The 21,723-nt window shown below is 37.5% G+C and overlaps 1 protein-coding gene across 1 annotated transcript in view; it reads left to right on the top strand.

Annotated features, from left to right (window-relative positions):
• Positions 1-21,723, top strand: part of XYLT1 (xylosyltransferase 1) — a 1,579,383-nt gene that overhangs the window by 872,380 nt on the left and 685,280 nt on the right. The window contains exon 4 of the mRNA XM_044089152.1: positions 18,962-19,164. Within this exon, the coding sequence (XP_043945087.1) occupies positions 18,962-19,164 (203 nt within the window). The remainder of the gene's footprint in view (positions 1-18,961; positions 19,165-21,723) is intronic.

The following is a 21,723-nucleotide window of genomic DNA, read 5'->3' as shown; positions in this document are numbered from 1 at the left end:
TACTTCTGCTCATCCGTGTCTCTTCTGTGTAACAGTTTTAAATCATTTATCACCCTATCCTTCAAGTTTTCCTTCCATCACAAATAATAATTCTAAACTAGTCCAGCACATTCTTAATTTTATCCATACACCAGTTTCTAGTCCGCCCTTTTCATCATCTTCCCTTTCCGACACATAAATGTGTTCATTCTTTTCTTCCATTGCCTATTAACAAATTGCAGTTTTAGTAGTTTTATTTGTTTGAACATTTCCCAATTGAACTGCTTCTTTACTGACTTATACTGGAATAGTCAGGAAAGTACAGACAATAAAGTTTTGACTCCCTTCCCTATTCTTCATGCCTAAGCATGTTAACGTTTTGCTACTTTCTGTATGATCCCTTGTTAAGATTACACCGTTTCCTGCACACTCAGTAAGGGGGGCCTACATCAGCTACTTGAACGGAGGGCTAACAATGTCTTATTTCCTGTTAGGAATTTCTCATACTCTCTTTAAGTATTTCCATAGCTGTTTGTGTTCATTTCACATGGTAGGATCATCCCAGATCCTTGTAGCTGCCACCACTCTTTGGTTTCCTCAAATGGGAACCCTCCCTTGAATTTATTGAATTTCTTGCTACTTTCAGATATTCTGACAGCCCTACACAAATTCTGTAGCATTCTTACCACACTCATGTACTACTTGCAAACAGAGGTTTCTATCACAGACCATTTGCAGAATTTAAGATCAAAAGGCCAAATATTTGACTTTTCAAATGTAAATATTATTCCTCTACGTTGCAGGGAATTGAAGGTAAAACTAGTAAGTTTTGGGTTGTAGCAGCAAAGGCAGCCTGTTGCATGAAGACTGTGAGAGTGAAGACTCCCCAACAAACAGAGAAATGCCAGTGAAAAAAATATATATTTTTATGTTATCCAGCGTTTCAGTCTTGGACTTAATTATTTTTTTAAATCCCTGAACATACAATGGTTGTTTGTGTCTTTCGGCTTTTTCCCAGTTAGGGGTCACCACAGCCGAACTCCGGTCCGCTAATGATTGGCAGTAGAGTTTTACGTGCTGGCTTGCCGGGCCTAACGCACAACCTTCAATGAAGGAACGCCCGTTCACGCATGTCGCCACACAGAAGACGCTCTAACTGAGGATCGAACTGGCAACGTCTAACTGTGAGGTGACAACGCTACTGCAGCACCACCACCGCTTCCCTGAACATACAATGTACTGTATCTTTATTTAGTATTCCCTTCTGTGTCACTATCAAACCAGTGTTTTGCCTAGATTAGAAACATGTGACTTTAATACTGCTGCTTTGGTATAACTATTTGTCATGCTGCTAATTCAGTTTAACCTTCCTTGGAAGTATAAACACTGTCATACTTTCAACACCCACCACACAAGTTAGTACCACCGCTTTTCTTAAAGCAATAAGACTAAACAATTGCTAGCAAATTTGGAAAACAACAGATTCACTTTTTTAAAATGGAACTTTCTTCACCTGTGAACAGAAAAATGTTGTAGTACATACAAGGTAGCACATGGAAAGTGTTTTAAAGGTATTGTATCTAAGTGTTTTGCTGAACACCTATAATTAATTTTATTCTTCAAAGTGTGTTCATGCGGTGAGCCAAACAAGTCTGATATTGTGCAAATCAGTACAGTGATGTACTCTTAACTGCAGCTTTTATAGCGTATGTTTGATCACTGCATTGGCAATTATATAGTTTGTAAGGCTTAGGATAAATGCATACGTACCTCTCAACTGTCCAAATCTTTGCAAAATGCCCAGATTTTTGCCTCATATTTTTAGTCTGTTTCTCATAAAATTTGTGTTTTTTAGGTAAATCCTTAGGACTGAAGTCACTAAATCATGACAGACAATTGAGATACAGATGTCATACCCATCAGAAAACGCATGACATTGCAAAACCTGTTATTCTGCCAATTTTCTAAGTTTATAAGAGCAATATTAATAAATTGCCCCAATTCTTGAGCCTTTGTACTTCGTTATTTTGTCTTTGTATATATTTCTTGAGCTAAGAGGTTGAAAGGTATGAATTAATATTTCAAGCGAATTATAGCAAAAAAAAGTAAACTTCTTTTAAAAATCACATTTTTTATATGTGACAGTATATAGTGAGGAGAAAACCTCTATTCCAGTAGTGTAGAAGCAGAGTTTACAACTGTGATGCCAGAAGCCTAAGTTTGATTACAGGCCTGAGTAAAGGACAGCCTTCTGGGAGACTAAGGACTTGAGTGACCTGTTGCCAGGATTCCTTTTTTGGGACTGAAACATTAATTAGGCCCCTTTCAATGCAGGTCAATGACCTTTCTACAGGTAGGAAGTGTAAGTGAGTGTAGAGATAGATCTCTGTTGTGAGAACAAGTGTATGCATGTATGCGATTATTTCCTGAAATTCTGCTATTGCATATCTATCAAAAGAAGAGGCTTGTGACTAAAGAAAGAAAATCTGAACTCCTCTCCATGTTATAGTCTTGAGGAAGTGACATCATCAGCTGTAAGAAAGGAGTAGGTCAGATTGGTATTAAATGAAACCTCATGACTTGAAGTCAGAGAATGACGAGCCAATAAAAAAAAGAGAATATGTTCAACAAAGTGCCTGTGATGATGGAAATGTGTTGCTTACCTAAATAATTTCCGTAGAAAGAGACAAACAGAAATAAAAAAATAAATCTGGCTTGCTAGAATCATGAATCTGTGTCAGTGTGATGAGTTGACTCACCCATCTGTGATGTGGTGTTCCCACACTCACGCCAAAATTTTCAGTAGAGCACAGTAACCAGATTCATCAGAGGAAAATGAACATTTGAAGCTGTTACAGCTGATACTGCTTTGATTTCTGCATTAGCTGCCTGGCTGAATAAATGGGGCAGGTGAGCCCATGCATGTCAGCTTGAATCCGACAGCAGTTCCAACGTATTAGTAACATAACAGCGTTCTAACTGGATAAAGAAAACTAGGGAGATGACCAATCAAACATCTGTGAAAGGTGATTGCTTCTCTAGAGATGTGCTTTCCTTTACTGTTGTATTTGCTTTCTGAATGTAGCACGGTTATCGAATGGTTATATCTGCTTTTGCAGCTTTTCAAGACAGCAATTCTCAACAAATGAGAAACAAAACCTTAATGTTTGTTCTAAACTGGAAAACTCCTGCCCTTTCCTCAAGATTCTGTTGTAACCTACCACGCAGGTCTTGAAATATAATGATTCATTGCTTTATTCATTCTAGTTTTTTTTAAGGAGGCAGTCTGTATCATTATTTGTTATCTGTTCTACTTTCCAAATGGTCTCCCATATGAGAACTCGTCTCCTGCAAATTATCACCTTTACCGATAGGATAGAAATTTTAAAGTAATGTAAAATAAAAGAAAATGTAAGAACAAGATAACATTATCTGATAAGCTGATAAAAGTTACAGTGGACACATACATTTGTACAATAATCAGTATGTGTATCCTGACTGTACCATTATGGAATTATAGACTTGCTGTCTATAATAACTGATTTACTCTGGTGTAATAGTTGTCTTGAAAACAACATGACATCAGAGTAGTTTGCTACACAAAGAAAAGGTTTATTAGAATCGGCTTGTAGTTTGGAAACTATTTCAGAAATTCATTAAGAATAATTAGAAAGAGGTGGCATGAATAGATTTAATCTCTGTGGGTTCAATTCCCACACCAGGTAATTAAGATTTTTTTTTTTCATTACTGACACTGCAGTGCAGCATTAGGGGGTGCCATCCTCCAGGTAAGATGTTAAACCGAGGTCCTACTTACCTGAGTCAGTAGTAGCTCAAGAGAATATAATAGATCTCATGGTACTTTTCAAAAAAGCAGAGGAATTTCCCAAAGGTCATAGCAAAATTTCACTTTGAAACATCAACTTTGGTCTCACCCACCTCTGAAGAAGGCCACAGGCCTAATGGAATTAATGCTATCTACAAACCATACATAAATAAATAATTCTTGTCTTTGCTGGGCATATAGAGGGCATCAAACCGGGTATGTGTATTTGACTATAATTGCTTATTTAGACACATATTCCTTATTCATAAATTGTGTCTTACAGATCAAGTGATTCAGAAAAGGTGTTGATTAGCTGCAAGGGGTAGTTGTGACTAAACGCAAGCAAATTTGTGCAAGCATAGTTCAGAAGAATGGCTGTTGATAAGTTTAAGTAGCTTGTGACTTAGCAAAAGCTGTTTGCAGTTAGATTAGACAAAAGCACCCAATGCACAAGTCTTATTGCAGTACTGAGCCATTCTGTTGTATATTAATTTTAATGAGTATGATTTTGTCTGTGCAAAACGTGCACGGAACAAGTTATATTACAGTTTCTGTAGCAGTTGTATGCAACTAGTAAGAGTTTCTGGAGTCAATTTTTTGTAATAGTAAAAATCAAACACATGTACTTGGCCTTGCATCCAGCAGTGTAAGTGGCACAAAAGGTAGAACACTCATCTATGTTGCTGAAAGGTGTGAGTTCTAGTCCCACACCAGGTAAATAGCTAGCCGACACTGCTGTACATAAGGGGGGAGCAGGGCCCTGAGTGTGTTGCCATTTGGATGAGATATTAAACTGAAATTCCATCTGCTTGAGTTGGTGGTCACTCAGGTGGATGTAAAAGATCCCACAACACCTATTGTAAAGAGTAGGTGAAGTTCTCCATTACCATGGCCAGATTTCCTCTTGTAATGTTAATGCCACTTTGGGTCTTCCCTGAAAAGATGCTGCTAGTCTAGTAGGAATATAAAAAAAAAAATCCATGTGGACATTGTTAGTAATCCATTCCTACATCCTGCTTGTACTGCAGTGCCAGGGAAATGGAGCAACTGCTCAGTCGTTGAAATAAGGTTGCCCTAATGTGCTTTGTAGCTTAGTATAGTTTGCCATAATCCCTCAGTTAACACATCTAACAACTCTTTTTGGAGCTGTCTTTATGAGCTGCTTTTGACAAGCTGGCATTTCTGGCTAGTTCAGTGCACTGTGTCACTAAGCCACAGGCAAAGATTTTCTGAAACTGATTCTCTTTCATAAACATCCAGAAGCAGTCAGTTTGTTATCTGTGCTGTTAGTATTAGTTGTAACAGATCAGAATGCAAACGTTCAGTTTTATTTTGCTTAAAATGTACATCTATGAAATGTTTTGGCATGGGTAGGATTTTTCCATCGTGCTAAAGTGCATTGTGTCACAGTCACCAATAATTTATTTAGTTTTTGGAAGGATTCACAAAAGAGTTATGCTAAGTACAACTGACAATTACTGAACTAATGGAAGGAGACTCCCCAAAGTCCATCATAAAGAACAAAGTTACCCCAAGAAAACTCTGATGTTCCAGAAGAAAACAAGAATGATGCTTGACACAGATCATAAGGACAGACATTTGTATTTTCAATGCAGTTCATTTCATAGAGCAGACAGGTTGCACAGTTTTTGGCCTGCCTACATATTATCTAGAGATGTGCTCACAGAAGAAGCAGTCATTTGGCAAGCTGTCTGGCAGAACAGTGGTGGGATAGCAGGTAGACACTGGGTGAAAGAACCTCAGTTTAACTTTTGTCATCCAAGCAGGTAAACATAATGACAGCTTAAGCTGGAAGGGAAACTATGCCAGTTGTAAATAATTAGTGGACTGTAGATTTCTTGATAGTTACCACGACAGTGAGCACTAGTAAGGTAAATGGTAGAAGGAGGAGGAGCTAAGTAGACAGCAACAATAATCGTAGTAGGAAGAAAAGAAGACCGGTACGATCCTACTGACCTAGAAACAGTGTAGAGTCATTAGCTGAACTGTGCAACATGAAAGAAAGTCTGTGATTCTGCTTATGTGTTTTCATAGCCAGAGTGCCTCTCTTACCATCAGTCTGCATCCCAGATCTTCTAAATCCTTGTCTTGAACCCTAAGGTCAGCTTGACCCAGTGGAATAGCCCCACTGGTGGAAGGACCATTATAGAGGTGGGGATGTAAACAGTGATGGAACTGAGTCTGGTGAAGTCCTGCAGGCCATGATGTGTGCATCATCCTTGCTATTTTCTGGAATTTTTCTTTCCTTTATCTTCTGTTCCCCTCCCCATTGAATGCTATCATGTACCTAGTCAAAGCAAGACATGCATTATAAAGCCATAGGTGGATACAGACTTCCACACTTTGCATCCTGCCTAGCAGACGGACACTTTTAGCATACCAGAGGGCCTGGACTTCCTGCTTGATGCTTCACCCAGTCCTGTGGCCCGTAGTGCTCAGGGTGCAGAAATGAGACACCAGTGTTCCTCCACAGTGGGCTAGCCAACACTGTTTACACACTGCCATCCTTCTAAATAGCTCATTAACTGAACCCAGGCAACTAGTGTTGTACTCAGGGCTTCATTCCATTGTAAGAGGGAAATGGCTACATCTGTCATTTTTGCCATGATGGCCTGTAGGCAAATTCCCATGTGATTTGTAACAGCTTATCATATATCTTTATTTAGCTTGTTTTTCCTTTTTTGTTACATTAATTTAAAACTATTAAGCCATTGTTTCAGATGGTAATTGAAAGAGGACACCAGTTAAAAAAAAATACTACAGTGTTGTGATGATTAGATTTTGAACCTAGGTTGCACATCCTCAGTGAAAGATGAGGAACTGGACGCATCACAATGATGAGCGACATGAACAGTAACTTTTCACTTGATAGCTCATTGGGAAACTGTTAAACAGACACATCCTGTGGGACTACAGGCAGTAAACAAGAATTCCCAGCATGTCTGTACATGCTGTGCGTGATCTAGTCTTGTGTTTCTTGCATGATCTGTGTGTTAGTAGGAATATCATAGGCATTCTCTCATGTGCCATGCATACTGTGCACCAGCAGCACGGGACCACTCATTTTCACTGTTTCATTAGTAAGGTAATAGTCCATGGCACAGAAAATACATGGAAACAGTACATGCATCCAAGTTTTAGTTATGCAATAGTCAGATCTGTTTATGCTACAGCCAGAAGTGCTGTTCTGATGGACAGGAGATGGTGACTGTTCCCTGCAAAGTGGCTGTGGTGCATCCTTCGTTCCTGTCTTTTGGGGTGGGGGGCATTGCTCATGCTTGGTCTGTACTGTGGCACAGGATTTTCAGATTTGTCAGATGTGTGCAAGTTGTATTGTTGCAGTAGGCATCTTCCTGTCATGTGAGTCAAATGCCCCAGATTTCACATTTACACATTACCAGCATTTGTCTATTACTTAGTCTGTTTGGAGATAATATAATATGATGTACTGTGGAGGTGTGGCTCTTTAGCATAAGTAGATCATGAATATTAATTACATAAACACACACCCCTGTAAATGAACTGTGAGAAACACCGAGGTGGACTGCACATGACTCTTTGTGTAAATAGATTTGTGAATACAAATTGTGCTGTTGTTAGAAATGTCAAACCAGTTGACAGTTTCTAAGCACAGCTGAATGGGGTAGTTCATTTTAATATATTAAACATCCCTTTACCAATTGAACCTGAATAAAAAGCAGTTAACACCACCCCTTGTGAACTTGGTTTGCTTTGACGTTCAGGCACTTTATGTCTATCTTCTTTCCCTAACTGACCCACATGACTTCTGAATGGAGAGATGATGAAATCAGCAAGCAAAGGAAAGTAGTATTGCAAGAATTTAATTCATTGTCATGTCATGGTGTGTACCTTCATGAGGTGGACCCTGTTTTTAGTAAATGTCAACAAGATAACAGTGATATAGAGACTTTATTTTATATAACATATGTCCTGGACAGAAGTAGGTTAAAAAAAGACAGCTGGGTGCACAAGTTTCAGGATAAAAAAGTATCTAATCTTGGCAGGTGCAGTGGTGCCAGGACTGGAAAAAATGACAGTAGAATCCTCAGGACACTGAAACAGTCCTACAGTGAAGTTAGGCCAGGCTCAGAGTGATTATGGCTCCCCATTGTAGAAGGAAGTAGTAGTCCACAAAAACTGACAGGCCTAAAAAGAACCATAAAAATGGCAGAGTGGACTGCTGAGGATTAGTAAGAAATTATACATTGTTACTATTATGCATGAAGCCCAGAATTTCCAGATAGAAGATATTCAAAAAGATTAAGAGAGAAGTTAAAGGAAAGAAAGTACTTGCACAAGAAAAACTAGCTTAAATGCAAATTTGTGTTCATAAATATGACAGATCCATGAAAAACATTATATAGACCAAGAAACTTTGTCCATTTTGGAAAAAGAACCAACAGAGGAAGTGCAAAAATATAAAGAACAAAACCTAGAGATTTTTGAAAGGTATAAAAAATAATCATGGACTTGGGATGGAAAGAGATGTCTGATATTGAGCAATATTTATGCAAAGGAGAAAGTCAAACCATTCAAAACAAAAAAGCAGCTTGAAAGATACTTGAAGGAAGTACAGGCAAAGGTACAATATGGAAAAGTTCACAGTACAAAAAATAAGATCACAAATGCACATAGAACAGAAGATTAGTAACGTGCAAGTTAAACAAATAGAAACTGCAGCTGTGGAATACCTGCAAAGTGAAGGATTTAGAGTAAAAAGACTAACACAAGTCATGTCACAGCATGATGGAACAATGATTTCCCAAAATAAGGAGTAATAAGTAGAGTTGAAGACATCTGAAGAAGAAACATGGACATGGGAAAGAAAGAGAAATTTAAAATGGTGCAATATTTATGCAAAGTAGAAAGCAAAACTAAACAATACAAAAAAGCAGCACCAAAGTTATTTAAAAAGAAATACAGGTAAAGGCATCCAGTTATGGAAAAATTTACAATACTAAAAATAAGAAAAGAAAGAGAGATAATAGAATTAGTAATGAAGAAATTAAAGAAATAGAAACTTAAGTTATGGATTGCCTGCAAGGTGAAGGATTTACTGTAGAAAGTCCTTCCCTGGTAACTTCACAGCATGATGGAACAACGAATCTCTGAAGTATGGAGAACCAGGTGGAATGAGAAGCGTCTGATCACTTGCCACATGGAGATACTCTGAAATCTTCAGCAGCAAGCCAGTAGAAAGGTTCAGCTGGGCTTGCATAGTAAGGGAGGGAGCAGGAAACAGTGGCAACTCTGATGCAGTCGACATTATAGAGTGATAGGCCAGTGAGATCCCTTGCGAAAAAGCAATGGATGACACAGGATGCAGCTGAAAAGAATATGCCACAGGAAGATGTTTTGTAACTTTCTGTAGAGCGCCTACAGGAAACAAAGAAAAAAGAATGTGTCCTCAGTTTAGAATAATTTTTCTAAGGGAAGAGTTGCCTGATTTAACAGAAATGGATAGACATATTAAGATCAATGAAAAAAACAGATTACAAAACTGCAATAAGACATAGCATGTTAGAAGTCTGCTAAAACAAATGAGCACAGCAATTAAGACTATTAACAGAAATTCATATGATATAACTGAAGTAAATAGGATATATTACTGTGGAGCTAAATTAATAGGAGATGAAGTCTTACCATAAAAGTACAGGGCAATAAGGGAAAGGAAGGGAAGAAATCAAATGCCATCATGGAAGTATCGAATAAAGAAAACTATTGAAAAATAAAATAGGAAGTATCAATGTTAGAAGAGTATAGAAGAAGGAACAGATCAACAGAAATACTTAGAAAGGTAGACATGATAAAAGTATTGTGCAGTATCAGAACAGACCAGGATCTGTCATACACTACTACAAATAATAAACTAAAGATGTCAGCACAGGCTGAGAAAAATAGAAGATATGCAGAAAAATACAAAGGAAAAGTACAAAATAAGCAATTAATTGATGACACCAAAATGTTTTATAGAGAATTGGGAAGAAATGCCACCAAAAATGAAGACATCAGCACACTTTGGAAAAATATCTATGAAGACCATGTAAAACATAACAAAAATGCTGAATGGATAGAAGTAAAACAGTCAGAAGTTCAAATGTATATGGTATGAAATGGGATGAAGTAACCACCAGAGAAATGTATAAGGAAAATTAAGAAAAGCTCCTAAGTGGAAAACCCCCAGGCCCAGATGCAGTACCCAACTTCTGGCTAAACATCTTTACATGAAAATTTAGCAGAGAGTAAGAACTACTTATATGCACATCCCGAACAGACACCAACCGGCGTTAATAACAGGAAAAAAGATGCTCCTCCTTAAGAGTGAACCTGCAAACTATCTTAACAACTACAGACCAATAACTTGCTTTATGATGATGTGTAAACTACATTGTGGAATTGATGCTGACAGAGGTTATAGTCATTTAGGAGAAAACTCAATCATGGCAATAGAATGAACTGGTAGCAAAAGAAAATCATGTTGAATAAAAAATAATTTGTTGTTAAATAAAGTCATAATGGAGAATTGTAAACTGGGGAAAAGTCTAAGCTCCGCATGGATAGATTATAACAAGACATTCATGGATAAAGGAGTGTGTACTGATTTATAAGACACACCCTAGATTGATTAATTGCATTACAATGACCATGAAACAATTACTTAGTTAATTTATTTATTTGTGTTTGTTTTCCAGGGTTCAGCACTGATCTCCATGGGCCTTTTTCACACTATGCCCTGGAACAGTGTCTGGTTAAATGATTTGCTCAGTCATACAGTTAGACAATGGAGGCTGAGGGGAATCAAACCTTGCACCACTGGACCACTGGAAAATGCTTGTTAGCTCCTTAATCCCCTAAGCCAACTGCCAAACAATTTATTATAGGGATAAAAATTCAAAGGGGATATTCCAGGGTGACTTTGTTGGCACTGTTCTTTTGTCTTGCCCTTAATACATTAAGCGGTGTATTTAACAGATTAGGTCATGGTTACAATTTGGCTCCTAGAAAACAACACAGAGTGAAGACTTCTCATCATTTTTTGTGGATGATTTAAAACTGTATAGTTATCAGTTGAGGAGCTAAAGTGTTCAAATCTTTCTCAGATGATATTAGAATGTCATTTGGCCTTGATAAATGTGCAAAAGCAACATTTAAAGCAGGAAAACTGCAGCAGCAAGAAAATATGAGCCTGGGACAGGAATGTGATATAAAGGAACTTGAGCAGAATGGAGTTTATGAATACTTTGGGAACTGATGATGGATCAACAATGAAACATGAACAAATGTAAACAAATCTCAGTAAGGAATGTTTTAGAAGACTAAAATTAATACTGAAAACAGCCTGACATCTAGGTCCAAAGACCAAGCTATAAACCAGTTTGCTTTTCTTGACTGGCCCCAAAAAGTATTGGATCAGTTGGACAGGAAAATAAGAAAGTGCATCATACGTATCAAATGACACAGAAAAAATTGTGTGTACCAAGATTATATATTTCTTGTTCTGAAAGAGGTACAGACCTCCTTGAAATCGAATTACCTGTATAGATCTGCAATCATAGGACTGCATACATATCTGCTGATCTCATCAGATCCAACCGTTGTGAAAGTTCTTAAACTTGGAGAACAAATCCGAGATGACTTCCCAGCTAAGTTTAACAGAAGCATATTGGTGTCAAGCAGGAATGGAAATCAAACGAGAAGTAGATAAAAATCAGGCAGCAACTAAATGTGCCAAAAACAAAAGAAAGAATATAAGGTGAAGGATCAGATGAGAAGACAAGAAATGTAGAAAAGGCATAGATGTATTTGCCAGTATAGCAACTCCTGGAACAAACTACATGTCAGTCAGGATCTGACTCAGGAATGGTTAAGGATGGGTGAATTTAAACCTAAACTGGCAGCTGAGGATAGTCGATTATGTACACGTTGGTTTACAAAGTCCATTGAACATGTGGGAGCAGCAGGCAAACGCAGCTTCTGTAAAACAAAATTAGAAACAGTCTCACATCTTGTTGCTGGGTATGATACACTAAGGGCAGAGGGGCCTGTATCCTGAAAGGCATAAAAATATAGCATGACTGTCGCATTGGGGATTGTGCAAACATAACAATATTGAAGTAGCTGAGAAGCATTGGAACCATGAGCCACAAAGCATTATAGAGAATGATAAAGTTTATATCACATGAGATTGCCCATTACCAACAGTTCAAAAAAATAGATGCAAGAAAACCTGATATAGTAGTCCAGGAAAAAAGATAAAAGTAGCATTGATCATTGAAATTGATACACCTACTGATTACAGCACCTTATGTAGAGAGAGAGATAGAAAGTCATAAAGTACCAGGATTTACGGGTGGAAACAAGGGCAATGCAGAATAAGGATACTCAGAGAGTTACAGTAGTATTAAGAGCAATGGATCTTATAAAAAAGAACTTAGAGTCTTATTTAGATATGCTACCGATACATGCTAATCTGTATGAATTGCAGAAGGAGTCAGTTCTTTGCAAATTGTGGGTGCTGTGAAGAGCACTTTTGGCTAATATCAAAAAAAACAATACTAATTTCATGATCTTTAATTATACTTTGACTTAAGAATGGAGTCCATTCCTGTCGAAGTATTTGAAACCCAAAAAGTCTTGGGGAAAGTAGACCAAGTGAACCCATATGAACCTGTAGTGGTCCCAATCGTTCTTTTTTATTGATATATGTTCTGAGGAAGTATAGATATTTAGGGGCAAAGAAAAATGGGTCAAAAATGCAGTATCTATATTTCTTCAGCTGTAGGAGCAGGTGTTTCAAAGGCTTTCTGTTACCATGTTTAGAATATATTCTGAATCCCGTGCTACTTGTGAAAGGTAATTGGAGAATTTTCTAGTGCTGATCTAGTACACATTTTAACCGTAAACTCTTTAAAATGTTCCACAAGAAAAGTTTTTCATAAATTAATAAAACACAAAATGAAATATCAGTTGCTTATAAGTCTGAGCACAGGAATACATCGTCTTGTAGTTCATAAGTATATTAATTAGTGCCACATATGCGTCTGACGAACGAAATGTGTTTCCTGGAATGGACCGATGGGATTGGCAACAACTTGCTTTAGTAGAGGCCCCAATTTTAAGTTTAATGCTGCTGGGGACCTCAAAATGCATGAAATCTTTTTTTGCAATCATCTCTCCTGCATAATTTCCAAAGACTCTCAGAATACATAAAACCTTTGCTTGTTTCAAGTCAGACTTTTTCTAGAATATCAGAAATGAAAGAGATGCCAGTATGTATTACAGACATGAATAAGGTGTACTTGAAATATGAAGACTACAGCCAAAAAAGTGTTCAATTAACTGTGCTTTTTCCCTTTAGAGAGGTACGTTATGACTTAAGACAGTCTTTTATGGATAAAGAAGCAGTCACCATCAGTCTTCAGTGTATCATGGTGACTCACAGCATCCATTAAGGAATGTCCAGTTTTAGTTTTCTGCATCCCTGAAGTACAAGTCCTAACCATGGCCAGCCTCCAGTGTAATTATATCATAAAGCTGTTCTTTAGAAACTACACTATCCTAAAGTACTAAATATTGGCTTTGCTTTTTTTGGAAGAGTAGTTGTTTGTTAAAATGTACTGAAAAGTTGTGGTCATGGAAATTCCTTACTTAAATATAATTATATCCAGTTCCTGCATCATTCCTCATTCTGATGAGGTAATCCAGAAATGTTGACGACTTACTTTTAGTATGGCTGGCATCATTCCCCTCCTTTTGCCCCATTTTATTTCATTTTTTTCTGAAAGCAGATGTGTGACCCTCCTGTAAGAAGATACATGCACTAAAAGTGTCTTTTGCTTGCAGCAGCCCATGTTGTTATGCCAAGTCCAGTGACTGCTGACCTGTTTTCTGGCCTTTACAAGGTGCATGCAAGCACTGAGATACTCATCTGTGGGTCGGGGTAATAACTTCAAGAGTGGCTGAAAATGTAGGCACTGCAGTGCAGAGCAGGATTTTCTGCAATTAAAGAAATGGGACAAAGAGCTGCATTAGAATTCATTCAGCCTGATTTGAATATAGACATACACACATGTGCATGCACAAAAACATGCTCACACATGCACAAACACACATACATATGCATTTGCACACACAGTCATAAGTGCACAAACACACACACACACACACACACACACACACACACACACACACGCGCAAACACATGTAAACACGTAGAAACACATACACACGTGTGTGTGTATGTATATATATATATGTATATATATATATATATATATATATATATATATATATATATATATATATAGATAGATAGATACACACATACACATATGCACAAACAAATACACACACACATATATGCACACACAAACATGTAAACATATTCACAATGTGTATCCCTACTAAAAGAATGCCTCTGGCCTTTGCTAGAAGGCTCCTTATTTATATTTATATGCCAGCTTTTTCTGTTCAGGAACAAGAGAAAGAGAGGCAGAGATGTTCTTTTCCTAAACTTGGGCATAGACACATCATGTAGAGAAGTCCTAACACTGTATTATTGGGTTGCAAGAAAATATATGATGCCACCCCAAAAAAGTTATATTGTTTAATTTACTGTTTGCCAATGTTATTTGGTAAATGATTTGGCCAATATCATTTTGGGATTTTTTTTTTACTTTTTAATTATGTAAAATCGTATCACTTGTGCAGTAATGAAGTTGTGAGGTGCTTAGCAACTTAACCTTAATGGACTTAAACTGTGTGCAACTGTTGTTTCAGTTATAACAAACACATGATTGTAACGGTATGAAAAAGAGGCCTTAATAAAACTAAATTAAGTGCTTTTCTTCTTTCCTTATTTAGCAAAAAGCAGAACTTAATAAAAACTATTTAATCACAGTAGAAGTCAAAAAGCATTTAAATAATTTCCAGTGTGTCATGTACCTACCAGCAAATGAAACGAGTTCAATGCTTTAAAAACATACATGTGTTGAACAACTATAAGAGATAATAAAAATGTGAAATGTGTGACTATGATAAACAATAGTACATTAAATAATGCACAGCTCTAATGCAGCTGTACTGCAGGTGAGGTATTTAAATATCTTTTGATGTAGGCTTATCAGGTGCTTTTTCTGTCATTTTTAATATGTTGTTTAATTGTAACTTTCAAATCTACATTCAAGTGATCAACTGCAATCAGTCAATCAATAAATGAATAAATTAAATAAATAAAACTATTATTAAGTAGTTATTTACCAAATTATACTTAAACAACACACTGTTAGTATCTTTCTTTTTAATGGCATAAAAGTGTTACGTATCCAGAAAACCCTGAAGACTGTCCAGATGATGACCCTTCAGGTCACTGGTATGAATAAAAAAGCTGATGATCAGCAGGCAATAGGGAGAAATGATTCAAGAAAAAAATCTGTAGCTAGCAATTTGACTTTTCTAAGAAGTAGCTCTACATTTGAGGCAGCTATTGTATTTACTGTTAAAACTTCCTTATCTGTGCAGTTCCAGAAAAAAAAATACACTGCCTTGCATCTAGCAAGGGCCATAGTGACTTGATGAAGGAAACAAGCTCTTACAACTGGGCACCTGTATGTTGCTGAGGTGGGCTTTAACACTAGATCATGTATTTTTCTTGACTTGTCACAAAATGCATTGCTGAAAGGATAAAGAAAGATAATCTTTTTCTACATGGTGGTAGAATGACTCTTAATGCAGAAAAATGTTACAATACTGAATGCCCTGTAAATAAAAGAAACGGAGGAAGCTGTTGTCATTCTACACTTATGTGCTGGTTAAAATGAGGATTATTTAATGGAAAAGTTAATTTGTACAATTAATAGTGTCAGATACTTTTACTGGACTTGATAAGATAATTTGGTCAACTGTTCACAGACACTCTGCTAACAGCTTGCTCAGAATTAAGGTTTTCCATGCTGTTATTGAAGACCTGAGTGTTAAAAGAAATGTCTTAGTGTTGAGTGATTTCACCTGAAACTGTCTGGCAAGGAATGGCATTTATTTTATGGCACAGCTAAAATAGCAAAACATTGTATGGCTCACATGGGGGACATCCTCCACCATGGTATAAATTGAAGCTCCATAATCACGTGGTCATTGACTGGTTAATCTACAAAAATGTCGGAAAGTAGGTTGTCATCTGAGATGCTGAATGATGTATTGGTGACTTAATTAAAACCACCTGCACTAAGTAAACATGGCATTTTTCCCCACACCAATGTTAATACCATTTAAGGACTTTTCACATACTGATGTGTATGGTTTTGTACAATGGATAATGATCAGTGCCTGGTCTGGACTATGTAACAACAGTCGGTGCCTGGTCTTGACTGTGTAACAACAGTGGGTGCCTGGTCCAGACTGTGTAATGGCAGTGGGTGCCTGGTCCGGACTGTGTAATAGCAGTGGGTGCCTGGTCCAGACTGTGTAACAACAGTCAGTGCCTGGTCTGGACTGTATAACAACAGTCGGTGGCTGGTCTGGAATGCGTAACAACAGTTGGTGCCCAGTCTGGACTGTGTAACAACAGTCAGTGCCTGGTCTGGACTGTGTAATGGCAGATGGTGCCTGGTCCAGGCTGTGTAGCAGCAGTTGGTGCCCAGTCTGGACTGTTAAACAGTTATGATATCTGGACTGTGTACATTCACAATCCTTCAGCTTTATACTGTCCTATGCCTTAGTCTTTTTCCTGTGCAGAACAAGCAGTGTGTTCTAACCCTGCAGACAGGCAAAGGAGACAGCTTTCTTGTCCTGAACAATAGCTTGTGATTCTGAATAAGCCTAAAGGATAGAGTTTGAAATAAGTTCACAGAATACTACATCCTGTAGAACTTGTCTGGGAATAATAGATGTAACTGTGACTGTAGGTGGCCAAAAGGTCAAGAACAGCCTTCTTACAAGAGTGACAGAGATGCATTATTACTGGCCCAATGTGATTCTCTATTAATAAGAAAGGACAGAAAAAAAGTTTGCTCAGCTTATACTAACTGGAAACAGTATGAGATCCTCGTGGCACCCACATATGAAATTAGATTCCCTGCTTATTATTCTTCCGAATGGGAGTGTGTAGCTAGGACATTTGGAGGTGTTTATCAGCTTGCAGACTGTTTCCACCACCCCCCCAAAGAACAGACCGAACTTTCTGATTTTACTCCAGAGTCATGTGCTACTATCCCCCCATTCCACCCCCCCCCATATAGTTGCTTTGTCAAGCCTAAATTTAAAGATGTGACACATATACTAAATGTATGCCATTAAAATATCTAATGGATACCTAGGAATAAAACTAGCACCGACTCTCTAAATGTATTTGTCTTTGCTGACTCACTTGCATTCTTTTAATTTTATTTGTGTTTGTGTTTGACAACAACTCCCACATTCAAATTATCTCAATGTATTTGCTGTGAATAAAGCTGTACTAGTTTGGGATACACTGTATATTTACCTTGTTCTTTTTGTAGTATAATGTCCACCTCCATTAAAATGCTTTTATTATGTCAGATGTGATTCCATAAAGAGTTCAGTTTCTGTTCACTGTTCCAGTATTTATCAAAACTCACATGAAATGACTCTTTTTTCACCTTTTGTGACATAGTTACTGTTGTACAAGTCAATTTGCACACTGGTAAAAAGTTTGTACCTTTCATATGTTACGTTCTTGTTTTGGTTAGTGTATTCCACAAGTTTTCCTGCAATTCTTGGAATGCTTTAATTCTTGTAATCAGTTAAGGCATGAAAACATTCTCTGTTTTACATGTGTGTTTTTATGCAGTATGATAGAACAAAGAGACTTGTACATTACCATATTTATTAAGACATCCTAAAGTTGTGTTATGAGTTCAAAATGCTGTTTAAATCTTCTGTATTTATCAGACAGATTTTTGGCTTATGTATAAATCCTTGAAGGTAGATGAAGATTTTTAACATCTTTCCACTTGTGGCCTAATGTAAAGAAGGGAAACAAAAACACTTCTTTTACTGACGAAACTTGATGCACATTGACATTGTTACCATCAAGATAAGCATAATAGGATGCATTCAGTAATTGGAAGCTAGACTTGTTCCTGAAGTACTGGTAATCAGAATTCACATGGCCGATCACTAGCGTGCAATTGTTAGGCTTTTTCTCAGAAGGTCGACTTGCCATTGCACCTAAGATTTTCTCGTTCTCCATGACTACAGCCTCAAAGCTGGTATATGTAAGTAGCAGAGAGATGGAAGAATGCTCCCCATATCAGAGGATGCTTTTTCTATTCATGTGTCAGAGAATGTTGTTCACATTCCAGGGGTTTCACTACTTTGTGTTCACTCTTTTGTGGGTCGGTCACAAATGAGTCAGTGTATTGTCAGGGAATCCAATAATTTCCTTTTACACACCAAGGTGTTTCTATTCTGACAGAAGTCATTGTCCTTTACAGGCACATTTGAACATTAAATTTGAAACACTTGCTTTCGTTCAAGGTCAAAGCAGCAGTTCCAGGGTGCACTGTCAAGATGACATTTGAACTTTGTCCTCATGACTAATAACACATATATAAGTACTTAAATTTAAAACTTTATTTGGCACTACAGCTAGAACCAGTACCCTACCTAATTGTACTTTTTTTCAGTGTTGTATGCCTAAAATGTACCTACCTCTTCCTTATTGAAATTACCAGTATGATGTAAAAGATTAAGAGGCAAATTCTGTAAAGAAATAAAGTAAGAGTTAACTTGAACAAAACAGAAACATGTTCAGGCAGAACACAAGGTGGGATAATACTTAAATTATTTTTATTATTTACATGCCACACTTGGGTTAAACAAATAAAGGAAAAGTGTTTTGACATTTGGGTAGAGCTGTCCTTTAATAGGTGCCATTTGATGTAATTTTTACTGGCTTAATGGCTAAAAGAAAGATTTTTGTGTGATAGAGATTTTGTGAAGCCAATGAAATATTATATGTTTGGAATCATGTCATTGTTGTAGCAGTACAGTACAGATAGTATTACTTGGCTTTGTCTGTCTGTATTTCTGTGTAGAAGTGAAATGTTCCTCCGGATATATATTGTAACACTAATATGGTTACCATTTAAACAGAGATCCAACTACCTGCACAGGCAAGTGACTACCTTTGCACAGAAATTCCAGAATGTGCGCTTAACTTCATGGCGAATGGCTACAATATGGGGAGGTGCGAGCCTGCTTACCATGTATTTGCAGAGCATGAAGGATTTATTGAATATGAAAGACTGGCCTTGGGATTTTTTCATCAACCTCAGTGCTGCAGATTATCCCATCAGGTAAATTTGTTTGACAGATTTCAAATAAAAAAAATCTTTGATATAAAGATTAATGAATTAGAACTATCTAAAATATATAATTAATAAGTATAATTACTGAAGTGTTACAGGAGATTGTTTGCATATTAAGTGATTAGGAGAACTGATTGGAATGGAACATATGAGTATAATCTGGTTTTAAGTGCTTGCTCAGCGAGAGATGAATACCAACTCCTGTAAGTATGAAATGTTTTTGTAAAGGGAGACTCCTGTTGGAAGTAGGAAGACAGAGGCTTGTTTCTCACTGGTTGTCTTGCCATTTCAGTCTGTCTTTCTACAATGCATTTGTGTTAGTGCTTTCACCAGCTACAGTGTTTAAATTAGACTTTATGTGCTCTTAAAATAAATTTTGCTCTCCTATGTAGACAACTGCAGTTTAGTAGAGTGAAACTGGTGCTCTGCAGATTAGTGCTGCTTGAAAGGAGAGTACATTGTATATGTATTGTATATGAAAAGTTTTTCAGGTTGACTTGTAAGTTATGGCTGGCCTATTCTGGCATGCAGTTTGATTTCCCTGGACACTGGTTGCTTAAAATGTGGAGTGTTCTTTTTTATCAATAAATAAATAAAAATAAACATTGAAGATCAAACTGCAAAGGAATTCAACTTGAATCACAAACCAGGCCATTTTTGAACTGTTCTGCTCAGCAATTGCCTTATAGAAACAATTCCAAAGTAATCATCTTGTTGAAATGCTTGCCATGTGCTACATGGCGAGTTCTGGACTTTGTTCGCCATTTAAGCACTGACATCTGAGTCAGTCTTCATCTGATACAGTATATATGTAGTTATCATCCCAGCTAATGAAGGAATTTAAAGTTGTTGAGGAAGATTTAGCTCTGAGTTTCAGTTTATGGATATTTATCATGTACCTTTCCCCTCTAGGAACAGAACTCATGAATTTCAGACCTCTCAGTCTGCATACACCAGTCAGAGCCTACGCCAACAAGCTGGCACAATGGTTTCTTTCTTTCTGTGGGCTAAATCACCCTCTCATTGTGTCCATGAAAAAACTGATTCCTTCAAAAAAATTGTTCTGTCAAGATTAATACTTGTAAAAAAAGCACAAAAGCACAAAACCAAGAAAATCTAAAGGAATTATTGCCGAATGCTAGGAGTCTAAACAAAAAACTCCTCTCCCTAGAAGCTCTTTACCCTAGAGAATGCTGACATCTATGCAGTCACTGAGACATGGTTTAAAGCCACGAATAGCACACCAACAGTGCATGGTTATAATGCCTTCCACACATTTAGACCAGCTACTTCACATTCAGGGACTAAAGGTGGAGGTGTCTCTGTTTACATCAAAAATAAATATAGTCCAAGGCTGGTCAAACAGGACAATGCACTTTAGCTGCTCCATGTTCAAATCACCATAGGCAAAATCCTGTACCATTTCCTTGCAAGCTGTAGGTCCTCCCTCCATGACCCAGGAACCCAAACCTGTACCATGTATTTAAACTTATTAGAAACATTACCCATCCAGCCCAATACCATATTCATGGGTGACTTTAATTACCCCTCTATTAACTGGGAATCCTATACAACACCAAATGTATATGCACATTCCTAGATTTTGTAAACACAAACTCCCTGGACCAGATAGTCAGTACACAAAACAGGGGTGGCAACCATACTGGATCTGGTCCTCACTATTATAGGAGAATGCTGCACTCCTCCTACTGTAATGCCTTCCGTGGTAAGGTCAGACCACAAAATGGTCTACTTTGAAGTAAAAATAAAACCTGGACCCCCAAGCTAAACCTGGAATATTCAGGGACTATTCTAAGGCTAACCTCCTGCTGTTAAGTAAGAACCTGGCAAAATTTCAAGCCCCCATAAACCCTGAGAACACTGCTGCCTATGCAGAGCTGTTCACAGAAACCCTGTACAAGCATGTTAATAGCTGCATAGAGGCAGCTGCACCCACCGGGAAGAAGTACAGAACTAACTCAAAAAACAAGCCACTCTGACGGAATGACAAAATCAATCATATGTATAACAGGAGGAAGAAAATCTTGGCAAAAATTAGGAGGTGCAGCACCCAGCAGGATAAAAGCACTCTCATCAAACTAAACAAACAACTCAGAAGACAAATAAAGTCTACCAAAGCCAAATTTGAGGTAAGTTTGGCCTCCCAGGCCAAGGACAACCAAAAAGCATTCTTTAGCTATGTCCGCAACCTCAAAGGCAATACACAATTGTGTGCAGAGCTCATTGTAAATGGAGCTGCTTATACTGAGCCAGAAGATATAGCAAACCTCCTCTCTGATAAATTCAGCACCAACTTTACGCCTCTTTCCCCTTCAACCTTCTCTCAGGAAATATCATCAAATATAACTCCCCCTACTATCACTAGGGAACAGGTCCTTAATGCTCTCTCTAAGACCAAGAACACTGCATCAATGGGCCCAGACAATATCCCAGGATGCCTTCTAAATAGCATGAAACATGACCTATCAGGGCCTCTGGAATTACTGTTTAACTGTAGCCTTCAAACAGACTTCACGTCTCATGAAT

Source organism: Protopterus annectens, chromosome 12.part0, assembly GCF_019279795.1.
Source record: "Protopterus annectens isolate FY-2018-M chromosome 12.part0, PAN1.0, whole genome shotgun sequence".
Lineage (NCBI taxonomy): Eukaryota > Metazoa > Chordata > Ceratodontiformes > Protopteridae > Protopterus > Protopterus annectens.
The sequence above is the reverse complement of the archived record's forward strand: the minus strand, read 5'-3'. Positions and strand labels throughout refer to the sequence as shown.